Below are 20,201 nucleotides of genomic sequence, written 5' to 3'. Positions count from 1 at the left end.
CATCCTCTGTCTCATCCCGCCCCTGTCATTTGAGCAGATAGATCGCTCCACAGTGACCAGGTCCAGTGTATCTGGGACCCCAAAATCAGTCCTAGTTCCCTGGAAAGGAAGCCGACCCAATTTTTTGAAGTTTGTGGGGGAAGGGTGCGGAGGCTTTCGGCCCGGGGCCGGAGCAGACACCCAGCTCCCTGCGATCAATTGCAGGGGGTCTTCTCCAGCACCAGGCCTAAGCAACCCCCAGCTCTGCGATCGATCGCAGGGTCTGCACTCCAGCAGCGGGGCTGAGGGTACTGGGCGCCGCCATCTTGTGGCTATGGGGCCGCCATTTTGTCGCAGAGTGATGGTTAATTTGCATATTACTCTATTATTAGATAGGATAGTTCTCCTTTTTTCTTCTCTTTATACCATTTCTTTGTTGAAGAAACTGGTCCATTTGTTTCAAAATTTTTTCCACATTCTAGGTTTTGCTATTTAAAGACCAGAAAAAAGACATTAGTTTGGTTGTTATGACTGTGGTCTTCCTACATTTACTTCTGTCTTTTATTTTATTTTGTTTTATTTATTTATTTTTTAATATATATATATTATTAATTTTTTACAGAGAGGAAGGGAGAGGGATAGAGATTTAGAAACATCGATGAGAGAGAAACATCGATCAGCTGCCTCCTGCACACCCCCTACTGGGGATGTGCCTGTAACCAAGGTACATGCCCTTGACCGGAATCGAACCTGGGACCCTTGAGTCCGCAGGCTGATGCTCTATCCACTGAGCAAAACTAGTCAGGGCTACTTCTGTCTTTTAAACATTGAGGTTTTGAAGCAGAATAGGCTAGTGTCTTGTTGAATGTCCCACAGTCTGGATTTGTCTGATCTTTTGTTATGATTAGATTCTAGTTAAATAATGCAGATGTAATTGTGTCTTTTGAAGACTTGAAAATATAAACATAGGAATCCTGTGGGTTTTACAGTCTTTTGTCAGTTCACTTCTAGGTCTCCCAAGTGCTAACAGCACCTGATCTCATACTAAGCAATTTAACAGAGTCAGAGAACATTCAGTTAAGAGGAGTTTTAGATTTCCTCTCTGGAAGTCACAAACTGCAGAAAACTAGCAGAATAGGCCCAGTTTTAAAACAGAAACAGAAAACGGGATTTTGACACTTAGTATGGAGTACGTTTCTTCCCCTAACCACTGAATTTACATCATCACTTTCCTGAAGCTTTTGAGCATATGACTGAATCCAGTGCCTATGTCTCCTTATGTGGCTAGAGCAGTGGTCGGCAAACTCATTAGTCAACTGAGCCAAATATCAACAGTACGACGATTGAAATTTTTTAAAAAAATATATTTTATTGATTTTTTTACAGAGTAAAAGGGAGAGAGATAGAGAGCTAGAAACACCGATGAGAGAGAAACATCGACCAGCTGCCTCTTGCACCCCCCCCCCCCCACTGGGAATGTGCCTGCAACCAAGGTACATGCCCTTGACTGGAATCGAACCCAGGACCTTTCAGTCCGCAAGCTGACGCTCTATCCACTGAGCCAAACTGGTTTGGCTTGAAATTTCTTTTGAGAGCCAAATTTTTTAAACTTAAACTATATAGGTAGGTACATTGTTATTAACTTAATTAGAGTACCCTAATTAGCCACACTCAGGGGGCCAAAGAGCCACATGTGGCTCACGAGCCGCGGTTTGCCGACCACTGGGCTAGAGGAACTTTAGACCTATAGAGGCCAAGATGCTGAAAAACAACACATAATTAAGAGACTGAATAGTGAGATCCTGGAACCTCAGTATCTTGAAGAATCAGTTGATTTTTTTTTTATATATTTTATTGATTTTTTTACAGAGAGGAAGGGAAAGTGATAGAGAGTCAGAAACATCAGAGTTAGAAACATCGATGAGAGAGAAACATCGATCAGCTGCCTCCTGCACACCTCCCTCTGGGGATGTGCCCGCAACCAAGGTACATGCCCTTGACTGGAATTGAACCTGGGACCTTTCAGTCCACAGGCCGACGCTCTATCTACTGAGCCAAACCGGCCAGGGCGAATCAGTTGATTTTTTACCAAAGCTCCAGTGATTTGAATTGATGGGATGAGTAGAAAGTCTATAATCATGGTACTTTCTATAATTAGGGAAAATGAAAGAATCAGGGATACTGCAGAATGAAGTTTTATCTTAAATACTAGAGGCCCATTGCATGACATTCCTGCACTGGGAGGACGCGGGGGTCCCTCAGCCTGGCCTGTGCCCTCTCGTAGTCCTGGACCGGGCCTAAGCCAGCAGTGGGACATCCCCTGAGGGGTCCTTAGGACTGCTACAGTGGCGCTGCGCTCGCCAGCCAGCCTTAAGCCTGGCTGCTGGCTGAGCAGCACTCTCCCTGTGGGAGCGCACTGACCACCAGGGGGGCAGCTCCTGCATTGAGCATCTGCCCCCTGGTGGACAGTGCCTGTCATAGTGACCTGTCATTCTTGCTGTTTGGTCAATTTGCATTATTAGCCTTTTATTACATAGGATTATTGTATAGGATAGGTTTTAAATTTATACGGTGTGTGTGTGTGTTAGATGCTATTTTAGGATAATGGATTTTAAAATTTTCTTTACTCTTTTTTATAATAACTTTCTTCCTTTTTTAGCAAGAAGGCTTTGGCCGACCAAGTGTGTACCATGCTGCAATTGTAATTTTCCTTGAATTCTTTGCTTGGGGCCTGTTGACAACTCCAATGCTAACTGTAAGTATTGCTGAACTGGGTCCTCATTTATATGAGCCAAAGAGAAGTGTTTAAGTCTATGTTTGCAGGATGATATGTCTAAATATGTGTTTGAGAGTAGTTTTTGACAGCAATTTAAAGACTGCTTATTCCATTGGGTTGTTTATGCTGTGCCAGATGGATCCACCTGCAACAGAACACTTGGGTTGCTCATTAAGTATTCCTGAGTAGCAGGACACTCTCACTGCACCCCCAAGTCCTGGTTCATAATGAATAAACTACATATGTTTTAAGAGATCATTAAGATGTCTTAGAGGGAATTACAAAGCTTTGTTGAAGATTACAAATTACTTTATATGGATGTGATGGCCTTTGACTTAAGAACATAAAAATTAGGAGATTGGTAAGTACCTTGTAACAATGCAAGTGATGATTGTAAGAATATTGACATTTCCACTTTTGGTAGCTTACCTACAGTCATATCTTTGCAGAGGCTGTATTGAATTTCTTAGAAAGAACTTAGATGTTTGATGTATGGTTAGATGGAAGAGAGATGCTAAGTAAAGATTCGGGTACAGATTTTAGGTGCCTAGTAACTATTTAACACTTAATTTTAATAAAGATATTTTAAAATTGGCCTTAAATTACAGTTGTCTTTAATTGTTCTTTTTTAAAAAAACATATTTCTATTGGTTTCAGAGAGGGAGAAGAGATAGAAACATCAATGATGAGAGAGAATCATTGATCGGCTGCCTCCTGCATGCCCCCCACTGGGGATCAAGCCCACAACCTGGGCATGCTCCCCTGATCGGAATCGAACCCAGGACCCCTCAGTACGCAGGCTGACGTTCTATCCACTGGGCCAAACCGGCCAGGGCAAATTGTTCTTTAAAAATAATTGGAAATTAACTCTTCCTAGTCACCATTTTGTCTTACTCAAGAGAATCCCTTTGTATACAACTAAACTTTGTTTCCAAAGTAGGTTTAGAAAATACAGAAACTTAGAGGGTGGCTGTTAGCCTTACATGAGACTTCGCTATATACTTTTAAGATTTTAATTCTTGTGGCACATTTAAATACAATATGATTAAATAAAATTACAACTTGGATGAAGCAATCAATTTAAAAAATTGTCTGTGTTTTAATCCTCTGTTTTATTCTTTCTCATTGTACTACTTTTTTCTGCATAATGCTTTACTACGGAAGGAACTGGGACTAAGTAGTCCCCAATTTAGGTTTCATGAGATTTGCCTGCTGTGCTCATCACTGTGGCCCTAGGGACTAGGGTTGCCTTGGACACAGCTGGTATTTTTCTTTGAACAAATATATATATTGTAGGTACATATATGTCCCCAAGTGATTATTTCTTTAACGTATTTTTAGCATAAATATAGACACATCAGGCCACTCATTTTAAGAAACTGTGTTATTTGATTTTTTGCCCTAGTTCTTTATTTCTTTTTCCTTCCAACTTTTCTAGGTTGCAAAGTTGCTTATAGTCTGTTGTGGTAGTTCAGCAGCTTTCTCAATATGGAAGCAATCCTGTGATCATTCTTCATTGGGTAAAAATTCAAATTGAATTGAAGAGTGCTTTAATGTTTCTAGTACCCATCAGAAATTCTGCAACTTCCTTCTACACATTAAAATCCTTGGGCCTTTTTGACCCTAGACCCCTTTTAATTTTAATTAAACTAGTGAATTTTAATATGCCCCAGGGACTGATGCGCCCTCCTTCTTGCTGCCCAAAGCAAATAATATTCCTAGATTTTCTATATCCCTGTTAGTTCCTGGAATGCAGTCTTATAAGGCAGCTAAAATGCTGCTCTCCTGTCACTTTGCAGTTTCTAAGCAGTTCTGCTGCTTTCAAGGATTTGGTTAAAATGGACATTTGTTTGTGAGGAGCATAGAGTTGCTAGTGTCACTTTGTCACTCTGTGGTGTCCTAGAAGTGTTGCTGAGTTAGTGGATGTACTTATTCTTATTTTCTAAGCTCTTGATGTTGCTAAAAATAGTTTTTACATTTTTAAATGGTGGTTTTCCTCAAAATTTTTGCTGAACTTTATTTACAAATGGGATAGATCAGGGATTGTGAAAACATGTCTTGTGGGGCTAGGCAAGGAAGTAAATGTGACAAACATTGGCAATTGGAATATATGTTCCTTCTACTGCACGGCCACTGTCTGCTGCTCAGCCAGTCAGTTACGTGGCAGTTCAAGCCCCGTGTTTTGAAATCTTCAGTGACTTCCTATGAAATGCTAGAAAGTCATAGAAAGTTGGGTGAAATTTCCTGAAATTTGCAGACTGACAGCTAATTCACTATGAAAAATACAATGAGTCAAAAAGAATTACTTTGCTAATTTCCCACCTGTGGTGTAGACACCTCTGGTAGCAAGAGTGTTGTTCTCCAGCCTGATGGAAAGTCCTGTTCCTTAGAATTGCACCAAGTGCTGCTTATAGGACCTCTTGCTTTATTAAAGTGTGGGTGTCTGGGACCTCCTGTAGTCCTGGAGTACTTTATCCTGTGATTGTAGGGCTTCATGCCATTGGCAGCCATGAGTGACCTGGTGTACTATCCTTTTTTAATGAATCTTACACCATTCAATTCTTCAAGTATTTCACTTAGAAGTCCCACTTCACATAACTGTGCTTGTGATTGTTACCTTGGAGACCAATAGCAGCTTTTTTCTTTTACTTTTCTTTTTTTATTTTGTTAATCCTCACCACTTTTTCCCATTGATTTTCAGAGAGGGGGGTTGTGGGGGGGGGGGAGAGACAGACAGACAGAGAGACAGAGAGACACAAACATCAATGTAAGAGAGGCATATCAATTGGTTGCCTCCTGTAGGAGCCCGGACCAGGCTGGGGATCAAATATGCAACCCGCTGACCACGGCTGTAGCTCCGCAGATTTGAGAGTAAGATTCCAGGAGCTTATTTCGTAACCTTTTATTAACCCTTTCAACTATAGATGTTTTTCCAAACAAAGGAGAGAATGGGCTACTGTGAGTCAGTTTACCCATTAACATCTCAGTAAATTGTGCTGTGAATATTTGTGGGGGTTTTTGCTGGCAAAATGGATGATTACCACAATGTTAAGGCATAAAAGAGGTCATCAAGCATGCTGGTATTTCTAATGAACAACATAAACTGATGAAAAAAAACAAAACAAATCCAAAGACAGAGAAACATTGATCATACTGTCAAACCTCAGAGGGAAGGTAGGGGAGGGTGGGGGTAGGGGGAGAGATCAACCAAAGGACTTGTATGCATGCATATAAGCCTAACCAATGGACACAGACAACAGAGGCGGTGAGGGGTGAGGGCATGAGTGGGGGGGTTGGGGGAGCAACTGGGGGATAGGACACATATGTAATACCTTAATCAATAAAGAAATTTAAAAAAAAGGAGTGCTGGTATTTCTAATGGTGTGAAAACAATAATGACCACAGGCAATGGAAGAGGTAGAAAACTGCTGTTGATTTGGATGAATGAAAAGCAGTCAGCCTGTGACAGCAAGGAAGACGCTGCATGCTGGAGTAAGGCTGAAAGTTTAAGGCGAGTAGGAGGTGGTTCGATAAATTTAAGAAAGAAAGTGTTTGTTTACAGATTAAACAGTACATTAGACATGTACTGTATGTAAGAAAGGTTAAAACAGTCATTTGGGGATCTGGATGAATTAATCCAATCTACATTATTTCTAATGGGGAAAAATGATTCGATTTTCGAACAAATCTCAAACATCCTTCTGGAACAAATTAAGTTCGAGAACTGAGGTTCTACCAAGTCGTATTTTCCATATGAACAACTATACATACGTGCAGATATTGTACAGGAAATAATTTCTCCAAGTTTTCTAAAGTTATGTTTTTAAAGTGATAAACATAACTTTTATGTTTACAATAGTCCTTCCCAAGAATAAAAGCGATATCTTCCTTGAGTTTTTATTTCTTAACATGTTTTAATTGATTTTAGAGAGAGGAAGGAAGATAGACACAGGGATGAATCTGGTTGGCTGCCTCCTGCACGCCCCCTGCTGGGGACAGAATGCACAACCTGGATGTGCAACCTGACCAGGAATCGAGCCAGCACAGGATGACGCTCAACCACCAACCACACCAGCCAGGGATCCCTGAGTTTCTTTATGTGAAAGGTGTTTTAAAAAATGAAAACTTTGACCTTATCTGAGATATTAATATACTTCTTATAATTAGGTTTACTTTATTATGGTAACAGTTATCTTTTGTAGTTCAATTTATTTATATCTTTAATTTCTTTGACTATCATAAAAAGTTTGAATATTGCTGTTTCCTTTACAGATGCTTTATTTTATGGAGGTTTAGTCATTAGCTTTAAAAACAATTATTAACTTCTTTTATTTATCCCTCCTATAAGATTTTACTGTTTCCTTCTCTCTTTTTTTAATGGAGAAAATTAGAAAGTTTTAGAAAGCATAGATAGAAAATCTTTAGAGGAACAGCCTGCACCATGGCTGTTACCCAGAAATGGTCACTCAGACTGCCAGAAATTAAAAAGCATAGACTGTCATCCATGCATGGTTATGGTCTTACCAAATTAAAAAGGTTATCTCTTATTCCTAGAGAGAGTACCTGCATCGGTGAATGCATGTTTGGATCATTTTGAGTGTAGAATTGTTTTAGGGACGTAAGGGGTCAGGAGTGTGAAGACAGAGCTGGGGGCAGCGATCAGCACTGCTGCTCCTCGACCACCTGAGGGTAACCTGGAGTTCTGAGTGCTCACCGGCTCTCCCCCGAGTGGCAGAAGCTGTGAGAAAGCCTGTAGTCCAGAGTCAGAAGTGTCTCTAAGCTCTCGGCCTTGCTCTGACCAGGGATAGAAGGGAAAGGGGGAGGCTGAGAGACAGTGTCACTCCCTGGATCAGAGAAGCACTTTTAAAAATAGACTGATTTCTTGTTTTGCCGTTTCACCACATTTTTGTGATGTGTGTGACAAAATAAATTATTAAACAGTTCTAATATTCATTTCTATGTCTTTAATTTAAATTTTATATTGTTGACACTATTGTAGATTTCCTCCTACTCTCCCCCCATTGCCCACCTACATCTCCCCCTACCCATGCCCGCACCACGCTATTGTCTGTGTCCGTGGCATATGCATGTATGTTCTTTAGCTACTCCCGTCTCCTCTTCTCCCGTCACCACCACCCTTCTCCCCTCTGACTTTCTCAGGCTGTTTCATGTATCCAAGCCTCTGCTTCTGTTTTGTTCACCAGTTCCTTTTGCTTATTAGATTCCATATATTAGTGAGATAATATGGTATTTCTTTCTCTGACTTGCATATTTCACTTAGCATAATACTTTCCAGGTCCATCCATGGTTGTTTTTGTTTGTTAGTTTGTTTTTTACTGCTGCATAGCATTCCATGGTGTAAATGTACCACATCTTTTTTATCCACTCATCTACTAGATGGGCACTTGGCTGTTTCCAGATCTTAGCTATTGTAAACAACACTGCTATGAGCACAGCGGCGCATATATTCTTTCTGACTGGTGCTTCAGGATTCTTAGGAAATTATTGTTTTCCACAGTGACTGCACCAGTCTGCATTCCCACCAGCAGTGCAGGAGGGTTCTCTCTTCTCCACATCCTGGCCAACACTTGTTTGTTGATTTATTGATGGCAGCCATTCTGACAGGTGTGAGGTAATACCTCATTGTGGTTTTAATTTGCATCTACCTGATAATTAGTGACCTTGAGTATTTTTTTCAAATGGCTATTGAACATCTGTATGTCCTGTTTGGAGAAGTGTGTATTCAGGTCCTTTCCCCATTTTTAACTTGGATTGTCTGTCTTCCTGGTGTTGAGTTGTATTAATTTTTATTTACAGTGTGGGGTAAAAGTAGGTTTACAATTGTTCATATGGAAAATAATACAATAAGAAATAAGTAATGAGCCCTAACCGGTTTGGCTCAGTGGATAGAGCGTCAGCCTGCAGACTCAAGGGTCCCAGGTTTGATTCCGGTCAAGGGCATGTACCTTGGTTGCGGGCACATCCCCAGTAGGGAGTGTGCGAGAGGTGGCTGATTGATGTTTTTCTCTCATTGATGTTTCTAACTCTCTATTTCTCTCCCTTCCTCTCTGTAAAAAATCAATTATATATATATATGAAATAAGTAATGATATAAGAATATACTGTGTATCTCATACTCAAAACTGTCAATCTAATTTTACCCCACCCTGTAGCTGGGAGATAACCTCTTATCAGATGAACTATTACCAAATATGTTCTCCCGTACAGTGGGCTCCTTTTGGAGATGGTTTCTTTGGATGCAGTCCCATTTGTTTGTTTTCTCTTTAGTTTCCTTTGCCCTAGGAGATGTGTCAACAAACATATTGCTACGAGAGATGTCTGAGATTATGCTGCTTATATATTCTAGGATTTTTATGGTTTCACTACATACATTTAAGTCTTTTACCCATTTTGAGTTTATACTTGTGTATGGTATAAGGTAGTGGTCTAGTTTGATTTTTTTTGCATGTGTCTGTCCAATTTTCTCAACACCATTTATTTATTTATTTTATTTTTTTAATTTCTTTATTGATTAAGGTGTCACATATTTGTCCTCATCCCCCCATTCCCATCCCACACCCCTCCCCACGGATGCCCCAACCCCCTGTTGAACTTAACCATTGGTTAGGCTCATATGCATGCACACAAGTCCTTTGGTTGATCTCTCCCCCCTCCCCCCACCCTCCCCTATCCTCCCTCTGAGGCCCGATAGTCCGATCGATGCCTCCTTGTTTCTGGTTCTGTTCTTGTTCATCAGTCTATGTTGTTCATCATTTCCCCTAGATGAGCGAGATCATGTCAACACCATTTATTGAAGAGGCTGTCTTTATTCACTGTATGCTCTTGCCTCCTTTGTCAAGTAGTAATTGAGCGTAATGGCTGGATCAATTTCTGGGTTCTCTGTTCTGTTCCATTGGTCTATGTGCCTGTTCTTGTGCCAGTACCAGGCTGTTTTAAAGTGGCTTTGTAGTTTAGCTTGATAATCCGGTATTGTGATTCCTCCAGCTTTATTCTTCTTTCTCAAGATTGCTGAGGGTATTTGGGGTCTTACTTGGTTCCATATACATTTTTGGAATATTTGTTCTAGTTCTGTGAAGTATGCTGTTGGTATTTTTGTAGGGATTGCATTGAATCTATAGATTGTTTTAGGTAATATGGACATTTTAATGTTGATTCTACCAATCTATGGACACGGTATATTTTTCCACTTGTTTATATTGTCCTCTATGTCTTTTTTAAATGTCCTGTAGTTTTCTGAGTACAGGACTTTTATCTCCTTTGTTAAGTTTATTGCTAAGTATGTTAATTTTTTTATTGTTGTTGCAATGGTAAATGCGATTTTTTTTAAATTTTTTTTTAGTTTCTCTGATAATTCGTTATTGGTGTATAAAAATGCCATCAATTTCTAGGAGTTAATTTTATATCCTGTTACATTGCCAGATTCATTTATTAAATCTAGTTTTTTGTGTGTGTTTTTGGTGGAGTCTAGGGTTTTCTATGTACAATTATTCATGTCACCTGTGAATAATGACAGTTTTACTTCCTCCTTTCCAATTTGGACGCCTTTTATCTCTTCTTCTTGTCTGATAGCTATGTCTAAGACTTCCAGTACTGTGTTGAATAAGAGAGGTGAATGCAGACATCCCTGTTTTTGATGTTGGCTGTAGGTTTGTTACATATGGCCTTTATTATATTGAGGTATGATCCCTGTATTCTCACGTTGCTCAGAGGTTTTTATTAAAAACTAGAGGCCTGGTGCATGAAATTCGTGCACAGGTGGGGGTGTCCCTCAGCCCAGCCTGCAACCTCTCCAATCTGGGATCCCTCTCACAATCCAGGACTGCTGGCTCCCAACGGCTCGCCTGCCTGCCTTCCTGATTGCCCCTAACCGCTTCTACCTGCCAGCCTGATCACCCCGTAACCACTCCCCTGCCAGCCTTATTGATGCCTAACTGCTCCCCTGCCAGCCTGTTTGCCCCTAACTTCCCTCCCCTGCAGGCTTGGTCACCCCCAACTTCCCTCCTCTGCTGGCCTGGTCACCCCTAACTGTCCTCCCCTGCAGGCTTGATCACCCCCAACTGCCCTCCCTTGCAGGCCTGGTTCCTCACAACTGCCCTCCCCTGCTGGCCATCTTTTGGTGGCCATCTTGTGTCCCCATGGGGGCAGCCATCTTGTGTGTTAGAGTGATGGTCAATCTGCATATTACTCTTTTATTAGATAGGATAGAGGCCTGGTGCATGGGTGGGGACTGGCTGGTTTTCCCTGAAGGGTGTCCTGGATCAGGGTGGGGGTTCCCTTGGGGCGTGGGGTGGCCTGGGCGAGGGGCCTGTGGTGGTTTGCAGGCCGGTCACGCCCCCCGGCGACCCAAGCGGAGGCCCTGGTATCTGGGATTTATTTACCTTCTACAATTGAAACTTTGTAGCCTGGAGCGGAGCCAAACCTTCTGCTCTCTCAGTGGCAGCAGCCATTTCTGTTGGGATTTATTTACCTTCTATAATTGAAACTTTGTAGCAATGAGTGGAGGCCTAGGCTGGCAAGGGCAGGCGGAAAGCTTGGATTCCTCCATTGCTGGGGAATCCCAAGCCTCCCTCCTGCTGTCTGTGGCTGCAGCCATCTTGGTTGGGTTTATTTGCATATTTGCTCCTGATTGGCTGGTGGGCGTGGCTTGTGGGGGAAGCTTATGTAGCGGAAGTACGGTCAATTTGCATATTGCTCTTTTATTACATAGTATGGGTGTTGGATTTTTTTTGAATGTTTTTTCTGCATCTATTGATATGATCATGTGATTTTTGCCTTTCAATTTGTTTATGTGACGTATCACGTTTATTGATTTGCAAATATGATGCCAATCTTGCATCCCTGGAATAAATCCCACTTGGTCATGGTGTATGGTCTTTTTAATATATTGCTGGATCCAGTATGCTAATATTTTGTTTAGGATTTTAGCATCCATCAGGGATATTAGCCTGTAATTCTCTTTCTTTGTAGTGTCTTTATCAGGTTTAGGAATTAGGATAATGCTGGCCCCATAAAAAGAGCTTGTAAGTGTTCCTTCCTTGGAGTTTTTGGAATAGTTTGAGGAGGAGAGGTGTTAGTTCTTCTTTGAATGTTTGGTAAAACTCCCCTGTGAAGCCATCTGGAATAAGGCTTTTGTTTGTTGGGAGATTTTTTATTATAGTTTCAATTTCATCAGTTGTTATTGGCCTATTCAGGTTTTCTTATTCAGTTTTGGAAGATCGTATTTTTGTAGGAATTTGTTCATTTCATCCATATTTTGCTGGCTTGTTGGCATATAGTTGTTCGTAGTATTTTCTTACAATCCTTTGTATTTCTGTGGTGACAGTGGTTACTTCATCTCTTTCATTTCTGATTTTATTTATTTGGGTCCTCTCTCTTTGTTACTTGATGAGTCTGACTAGGGGTTCATCAATCTTGTTTATCTTTTCAAAGAATTGGCTCTTGGTTTCGTTGATCTTTTGTTTTTTGGTGTGTTTTTTGGGGTTTTTTTTTTTTTTAGTCTCTGTCATTTATTTCTGCATTGATCTTTATTATTTCCTTCCTTCTATTTACTTTGGGCCATTCTTGTTCTCTTTTTAATTCTTTAATTTGTAGGGTTAGATAGTTTATTAAATTTTTTTCTTGGTTTTTGTTTCTGTTTTTTCAGGTAGGCCTGCAGTGCTGTGAACTTCCCTCTCTAACTGCTTTTGATGTGTCCCAGAGGTTTTGGATTGTTTTGTTTTCATTTTCATTTGTATCTTGGAAGTTTTTTATTTTTTTCTTGATTTCATTGGTAACCCAGTGTTTAATAACATGCTGTTTAGCCTCCATGTGTTTGAATGTTTTTGAGTGTTTTACTGTAGTTGATTTCCAATTCATGCCATTGTGATCCAAGAAGATACTTGATATGATTTTAATTTTCTTGAACTTGCAGAGAATTGTTTTGTGTTCTAACACATGGTCTACCTTCGAATGACCCATGTGCACCTGAGAAGAATTTACATTCTGCAACTTTTGGGTGAAAAGTTCTGTAAATGCCAATTAAATCCATCTGATCAAGTGTGTCACTTAATGTCACTGTTTCCTTGTTGGTTTTTTGTCTGGAAGATGTATTTAATGAATTCAGTGAGGTGTTAAAGTCCCCTACTATGGCTGTATTGCTGTGGATCTCTCCCTTAAAGTCTCAGGAGTTTTTAAAAAATAATACATATTTACTAGAGGCCCGCTGCACAAGATTCCTGCACTGGGGGGCAGTCCCCTCAGCCCGGCCTGTGCCCTCTCGCAGTCTGGGGCTCGCAGTGGGCAGTCGGACATCCTTAGCTTTGACTCGAAGGCAGGGCTCTCACCACTGCTGCTGCGCTTGCCAGCTATGAGCCCGGCTTCTGGCTGACTTGCTCCCCCTGTGGGAGCACACTGACCACCAGGGGAAAGCTCCTGTGTTGAGCATCTGTCCCCTGGTGGTCAGTGCGTGTCATAGCGTCATAGTTCGGTTGTTCTGCTGTTAGGTCAATTTGCATATTAGCCTTTTATTAGATGGGATTTATTTGCTCCTATATTTACCAGAGTTACATCCTCTTGTTGAAGCAATCCCTGTAGTATTATGTAGTGACCTTTTCCTCTTGTTATGGCCTTTGTTCTGAAGTCTGTTTTGTGTGGTAGGAGTATTTCTAACCCAGCTTTTGTTAGTTAGTTAGTTAGTTTGTTTGTTTCCATGGAATATTTTTTTATACCCTTCACTTTCAGACTGTGAATCTATTGTACTGAGGTGGGTCTCTTATAGATAGCATATAATTGGGTCATGTTTTCTTATCCATTCAGCTACCCTGTGTCTTTTTTATTGGAGCATTTAATCCATTTACATTTAAGGTTATTATTGATAGGTACTCATTTACTGCCATTTTTTTCTTTATACCAATGTCCTGTCTCAATTTTTTTCTTCTTAAAGCACTCCCTTTTGCATTTCTTGCAATGCTGGTTTGGTGGTAATTAACTCTTTAACCTTTTTATTTATTTATTGGAAGCTTTTTATTTCACCTTCAATTTGAAATGATAGCCTTGCTGGGTAGAGTAGCCTTGGTTTCAGGTCCTTGCTTTTCATTATTTTGTCAATCCCCTCTGGCTTGAAGACTTTCTGTTGAAAATCAGTTAATACACTGATGGGAACTCCTTGGTAGGTAACTAACTGTTTCTCTCTTGATGCCTTTAAAATCATCTCTTTGTCTTTAACCTTTGTCATTATAATGATGATGTGTCTCATTGTGGGTTCCTTTGGGTTCATCTTGATTGGAACTCTCTGTGCTTCCTGCACTTGTGGGTCTTTGTCCTTCACCAGGGTAGGGAAGTTTGTATGTTTGTTTGTTTGTTTGTTTGTCTGTAGCTATGTTTTGTGCATGGTGTCTTCTCTTTGTATCTGATTTCCTTTGATTACATACCATTCATTATACTTGAAAAAAATATATGTATGGTTGGTTTGAAGTCTAGATGATAGCCTTTTCAGCAGTGACTTTAGATTTTTCCCTGTTAGACATAAGGAGGTTACCAGTCTGGAGTCACTATAATCCACATTTAAGGCTATTGTTTCCTGGACTGCCTCAGTGACATAAAACTGGGCTGCAGGTCCAACTGGGATTTGTGTAACCATTTGTGGTACCGGCTTAAAATTGTTGGTGATTGAGGGGGTAGCTAATTAACAGGGTTTTTTTACTGCAGGTGCTTTTGTAACAAAAGCAACCGAATGACTGAAGTGCCTTTTTGGGCTCTTATTTAGGTTTCTGCCTCACTATCTTGTTAACTTTTTATACTTTTAGATACTTTTAAAATTTCATCTATACTTAAAAATTATTCATTACGTGGTTCCATCTTACTTACCTAGCCTGCCATTAACAGAAGCAGAAATATTTTCCTTTAATTTGCTTTTGAATTTGCCTTGATGTTTGTTTGCTTTTTGTAGGTTCTACATGAAACATTTCCTCAACACACATTCCTCATGAATGGTCTCATTCAAGGTGTAAAGGTAAGAATAATTGTGAATGAAGCCAGGAATTCTTAGCAGTTTAACTCTGGAAGTTTAGATGGGATTTAGGAAAACAGTTATTATTTGTTTTGTAGACCTAAATTTAAATTTTTAGCTTGATTATCAAAGTCAAAATAAAATACAATCCTAACCAGTAAGGCATAAAATAATTTACTGGTAAATGAAAGACTGTTTTTATTAACATGTACATTGCAGTTTATAGAGGGTTCGATTTTGTGAACTTTTGATTTCTCTACCTATCAGCAGAATAAAATGGGCAAGTACTGTCTTCTTTTGAGAAATACTATTGGATTGAGGAAGAAGAATCAAGACTTAGTTGGGTATATGACTTTTGGCAAGTCTGGTAGTTGACTGTATTGCAGATGTCCCCCATTTCCCCCTTAACCCTTCTCCACCTGAGGCCTTCCCCACCCTATTGTCTGTGTCCATGGGTTATGCATATATGTTCTTTGGTTGATCTCTAACCATCCCCTTCAATCCCCTTTCCTCTGAGATCTGTCAGTCTGGTCCATGCTTCCAAGCCTCTGGACCTATTTTGTTTGGCAATTTATTTTGTTCATTAGATTTCACATATGAGATTATGTGATATTTGTCTTACTCTAAGTGGTTTATTTTGCTCAGCATAATAATCTACAGGTTCTAGCCACACTTTTTGAGTTCTCAACCTCTTAACATAATTAGCCTTTATTGTTTGAATTTTAATGTGCTATTATAACAGCTTATAAGTATTTTTCATTTAAATAAAATGGTGAAGATAATGTTATACTCCAGTTAGACTTCATAGTAAAGTATATGAATATAGTGTCTAATTTGCCCTTCCCAGCTTAGATCATATAAATCGGTGCATAATTTTACTTTGTAATGAACCGTACACTGAAAGTTATGCCCTAATAATTTGCTGAATTTGTACACTGCGGCGGGGAGGGTCCCTCAGCCCAGCCTGCGCCCTCTTGCAGTTTGGGACCCTGAGGGATCCTTAGCGCTGCCTCAGAGGCGGGAGAGGTTCCCTCCACGGCTGCGCTTGCAGCCATGAACTGGGCTTCTGGCGCTAACCACCAGGGGGCAGCTCCAGCGTTGAGCATCTTCCCCCTGGTAGTCAGTGTGTGTCATAGCAAACAGTCGTTCCACCGTTCGGTCGATTTGCTTAGAGTTTTATTATATAGGAGTAGAGGCCCAGTGCACGAAATTTGAGCACGGGGAGGGGTGTCCCTCAGCCCAGCCTGCACCCTCTCCAACCTGGGACCCCTCTCACAATCCAGGACTACTGGCTCCTAACCACTCGCCTGCCTGATTGCCCCTAAATGCTTCCGCCTGCCAGCCTGATCACCCCCTAGTCGCTCCCCTGCTGTCCTGATTGATGCCTAACTGCTCCCCTGCAGGCCCGATCGCCCCCAACTGCCCTCCCCTGCTGGCCTGGTCACCCCCAACTGCCCTCCCCTGCAGACCTGGTCGCCCACAACCGCCCTCCCCTGCCAGCCTGGTCGCCCACAACTGCCCTCCCCTGCTGGCCATCTTGTGACGACGTGAAGGCGCCATGCGAGGGCTACCTAGGCTTTTATTAGTATAGATAAATTGCAAGACTGCTATTCTCTGGAGCATTATCTCAATCTGTCCAGATTTTGCTTCCTGGCACTTGTCAACAGCTTGGCTCAAAAACTCACAAAAATTTTTCAGAGGTTTGAATGTTTCTTTTTTTTTTTTAAATAAATCTTTATTGTTCAGATTATTACAGTTGTTCCTCTTTTTTCAACCATCGTTCCCCTCCACCCAGTTCCCACCCCACCCTCGCCCTCACCCGCCCCACCACTGTCCTCATCCATAGGTGTACGCTTTTTGTCCAGTCTCTTCCCACACCCTCCACAACCCTTTCCCCCCAAGGATTGTCAGTCCACTCCCTTTCTATGCCCCTGATTCTATTATATTCACCAGTTTATTCTGTTCATCAGATTTTTAATTCACTTGATTTTTAGATTCACTTGTTGATAGATATGTGTTTGTTCATAATTTTTATCTTTACCTTTTTCTTCTTCTTCCTCTTCTTAAAGAATACCTTTCAGCATTTCATATAATACTGGTTTGGTGTTCGTGAACTCCTTTAGCTTTTTCTTATCTGGGAAGCTCTTTATCTGCCCTTCAATTCTGAATGATAGCTTTGCTGTGTAGAGTAATCTTGGTTGTAGTTTCTTGCTATTCATCACTTTGAATATTTCTTGACATTCCCGTCTGGATAGTTTCTATTGAGAAATCAGCTGACAGTCGTATGGGTGCTCCCTTGTAGGTAACTAACTGTTTTTCTCTTGCTGCTTTTAAGATTCTCTCTTTATCTTTTGCTCGTGGCATTTTGATTATGATGTGTCTTGGTGTGGTCCTCTTTGGATTCCTCTTGTTTGGGGTTCTCTGTGCTTCCTGGACTTGTAAGTCTATTTCTTTCACCAGGTAGGGAAAGTTTTCAGTCATTATTTCTTCAAATAGGTTTTCAGTATCTTGCTCTCTCTCTTCTTCTGGTACCCCCATAATTCTGATGTTGGTATGCTTGAAGTTGTCCCAGAGGCTCCTTACACTATCTTCATATTTTGGGATTCTTTTTGCATTTTGCTTTTTTGGTTGGGTGTTTTTTTTGCTTCTTTGTATTTCAAGTCTTTGACTTGATTCTTGCAATCCTCTAGTCTACTGTTGGATCTCTGTACATTATTCTTTATTTCAGTCAGTGTATGCTTAATTTCTAGTTGGTCCTTTTTCATATCCTTGAGGGTCTCACTAAATTTATCGGCGGTTTCTTAAAAATCCTTATAACCGTGGTTTTGAATTCTATATCCAGTCGTTTGCTTTCCTCTATTTCTTTCATTTGTGACCTGTTTCTTTGTCTCTGCATTTTGTCTGCTTCCCTGAGTGGCTTTGTGTGCTAGGTGTCCTATAGGGCCCAGTGGCTCAGCCTCCCCAGTTACTTGAGATGGACACTCTTGGTGTACCCCTTTGTGGGCTGTGTGTACAGCCTTGTTGTAGTTGAGTCTTGATTGTTGTTGGTATCACTGGGAGGAATTGACCACCAGGCCAATTTGATGTGAGGATCAGCTGTGTCTACGATGGGAGAACTTCTGTGCTGGAGACACCCTTATGAGATAAGACTTATTTCACTGGGGCTTTGGTGCTCACTGAGTCTGCTCCCTAAATGTGTCCCTTATGGATCTGAGGAGTTGTAATCTGGATGGTCCCACTCTGATCACTGAGTACACTGGCTCTTGGATATCCAAGGAAGTGCTAATTTAGCCCCTGCCTGAGGCCACCCAGCAGGAGCTGAATTAGTACACTGAAAGAAACATCAATGAGAGAGGAACATCGATCAGCTGCCTCCTGCACACTCCCTACTGGGGATGTGCCCGCAACCAAGGTACATGCCCTTGACCGGAATCGAACCTGGGACCTTTCAGTCTGCAGGCCGATGCTCTATCCACTGAGCCAAACCGGTTCAGGCCGTTGTATGATTTTTAAAGAAGGCAAGTGTTAGGCCGATGACATGGGCTGTGAAAGAATTCACAACTGAGAGAAGAGAGGGGTGCAGGGAGGAAATTTCTTTTACTGTTCAAGGGAGGTAAAGGCCAGATGCCATTAGGTGGCACAAGGCACCAAAGATAGAGTGGGTTGGTCTTTTAATAGGGTTTTAGAGAGTAAAGGGAGGCAGAAGGGGGGTTATGGCAAAACGATAAAGAAGGGAGGGGCATTGGGTTGAAGTTCCCCAGTTCCTGAGGGTTGTCTGGAGAAGTTAGTTAGTTTGCTTTCCAGGAGATAATCCCGCAGACGCCCGAGCTCAGGGTGGTGTCTCGGCATCGTCCCAGGCCTGTGAGACAGGCTTAGAGCAAAGGCCCAAGAGAATCGGAAGGGGGAGGCTTGGGTGTGAGAGACTCTACTAAGAGACTCAGAGCATTGAAACCGCAGGGAGCGGGTGCTGGAGACAGCAGCATCCCTTACCACCCTCACCTGTGCTGCCGTCTGAATAGAGGCTTTTGACTCGGGAGCCACAGTCTCCACATGCCGTCTCCAGGCGCTTCTCACGACGGGGGGAGTCACAGCAAAGAAAGAGGCCTTTCTGTCCTCACAGCAAGAGCTGTTCAGATGACTCGATACGTTTTTTACAAAGAAATAAAACACTTAAATTCTTAACGTTTTAAATTACAGAATACTAAATAAATACTACTTTTACTTTTTTATTTTCCTAAACATTTATAACTGACAGTAAAGGTTTTCAGTGTTCTCACAAAATTTCTAAAGGTCCTAGAACAAATCACAATATTTCTGATTAATTGAAGTCACTTACACAATTGGAGCTCGTACAGTTAGTTTACATCCCTGCACCGCCGTGCAAAGCAAGAACTGCCTGAGTTATTTGAATGGTGATGTGCTATTCAATTGTATGAATATGCCATAATTTATTTACCCATTTTTCTATATAAATTGTTTTCCAAGTTCAAACCATTGAAGATAATTACTTAATAAATTGTAAAAAATAAATCTTTGTAATTGTTATTGTTTTCTACAAACGGCATTGTGAAGGTGTAACCAGTGAGTGAGAGGTTTGGGCGTCTACAGTCGTCCATGTGTGTGGCCACATTATCTGTCTCCGCCAGCAGCGGTGCTGCTTCCCGCCCAGCAGAGCGGAGCTCTGTTACTTTTCAGATCATCACCAGGCTGGGAGCTTGAAAATGATGTCTAGTCTTTTCTTTATTACAAGTAAGGGGTTGTTTTTACATATATTTGCTGGCCACTTTTATGAAGTACCTTCAAGTTTTTTTTGTTTATTTTTCTAATAAATATTATGTGATTCTTTATTTCCAAAGAATGTATTTTAGTAATCATTAAAAGATGAGGGGATTATCATAAAATAATTTAGTACCTGTTTATCTTAACAATTATGAAGGAAAAAAACAACTCAAACTTGATTCCACTTCTCATGTTCCCAAAATCTTAACCCTTCAACCACTTTCTACAGCACTTTTTTATTTTTATGGAATTGAAATATGTGGCCACATTGGTATATGCATAGGCATAAGAACTTGTATCAGTCAGTATTCTCCAAAGAAACAAAACCAGTAGTGTGTGGGGTGTGTGTGTGTAGACTGACTTTAAGGAATTGGCTCACATGAGTGGGGCTGGTGAGTGTGACATGCGGAGGGAGGCCTGGGCTGGCTGGGACTGCTGCAGCCCTGAAGCAGGATTCTTTCCTTGCCTGGAAACCTCAGATTTTTCTGCTAAGGCGTTCATCAGCTGATGGATGAGGCTCCCCGTATTGTTGAGGGTGCTACACCTTAAAGCCAGCTGTTGCAGATGTTAACCACATCTACAAAAAACCTTCCCAGGGCTGGTGCCATGTTGGGGCTCAGCCCGTCTGGTTTTCCAGATGACTTAATAAATTCATAATTG

General features: G+C 41.2%; 1 protein-coding gene across 2 annotated transcripts in view; it reads left to right on the top strand.

Moving 5' to 3' along the window:
- Window positions 1-20,201, top strand: part of MFSD14B (major facilitator superfamily domain containing 14B) — a 71,977-nt gene that overhangs the window by 11,857 nt on the left and 39,919 nt on the right. Inside the window, exons 2-3 of one of the 2 annotated variants that reach the window (XM_079790389.1) lie at window positions 2,639-2,734; window positions 14,703-14,765. In XM_079790389.1, the coding sequence (XP_079646515.1) occupies window positions 2,639-2,734; window positions 14,703-14,765 (159 nt within the window). The remainder of the gene's footprint in view (window positions 1-2,638; window positions 2,735-14,702; window positions 14,766-20,201) is intronic. The other variant, XM_079790390.1, reaches the window with a different exon arrangement.

The sequence above is a fragment of the Cnephaeus nilssonii genome, assembly GCF_951640355.1.
Source record: "Cnephaeus nilssonii genome assembly, chromosome: 14".
NCBI classification, from domain to species: Eukaryota; Metazoa; Chordata; class Mammalia; order Chiroptera; family Vespertilionidae; genus Cnephaeus; species Cnephaeus nilssonii.
The sequence above is the reverse complement of the archived record's forward strand: the minus strand, read 5'-3'. Positions and strand labels throughout refer to the sequence as shown.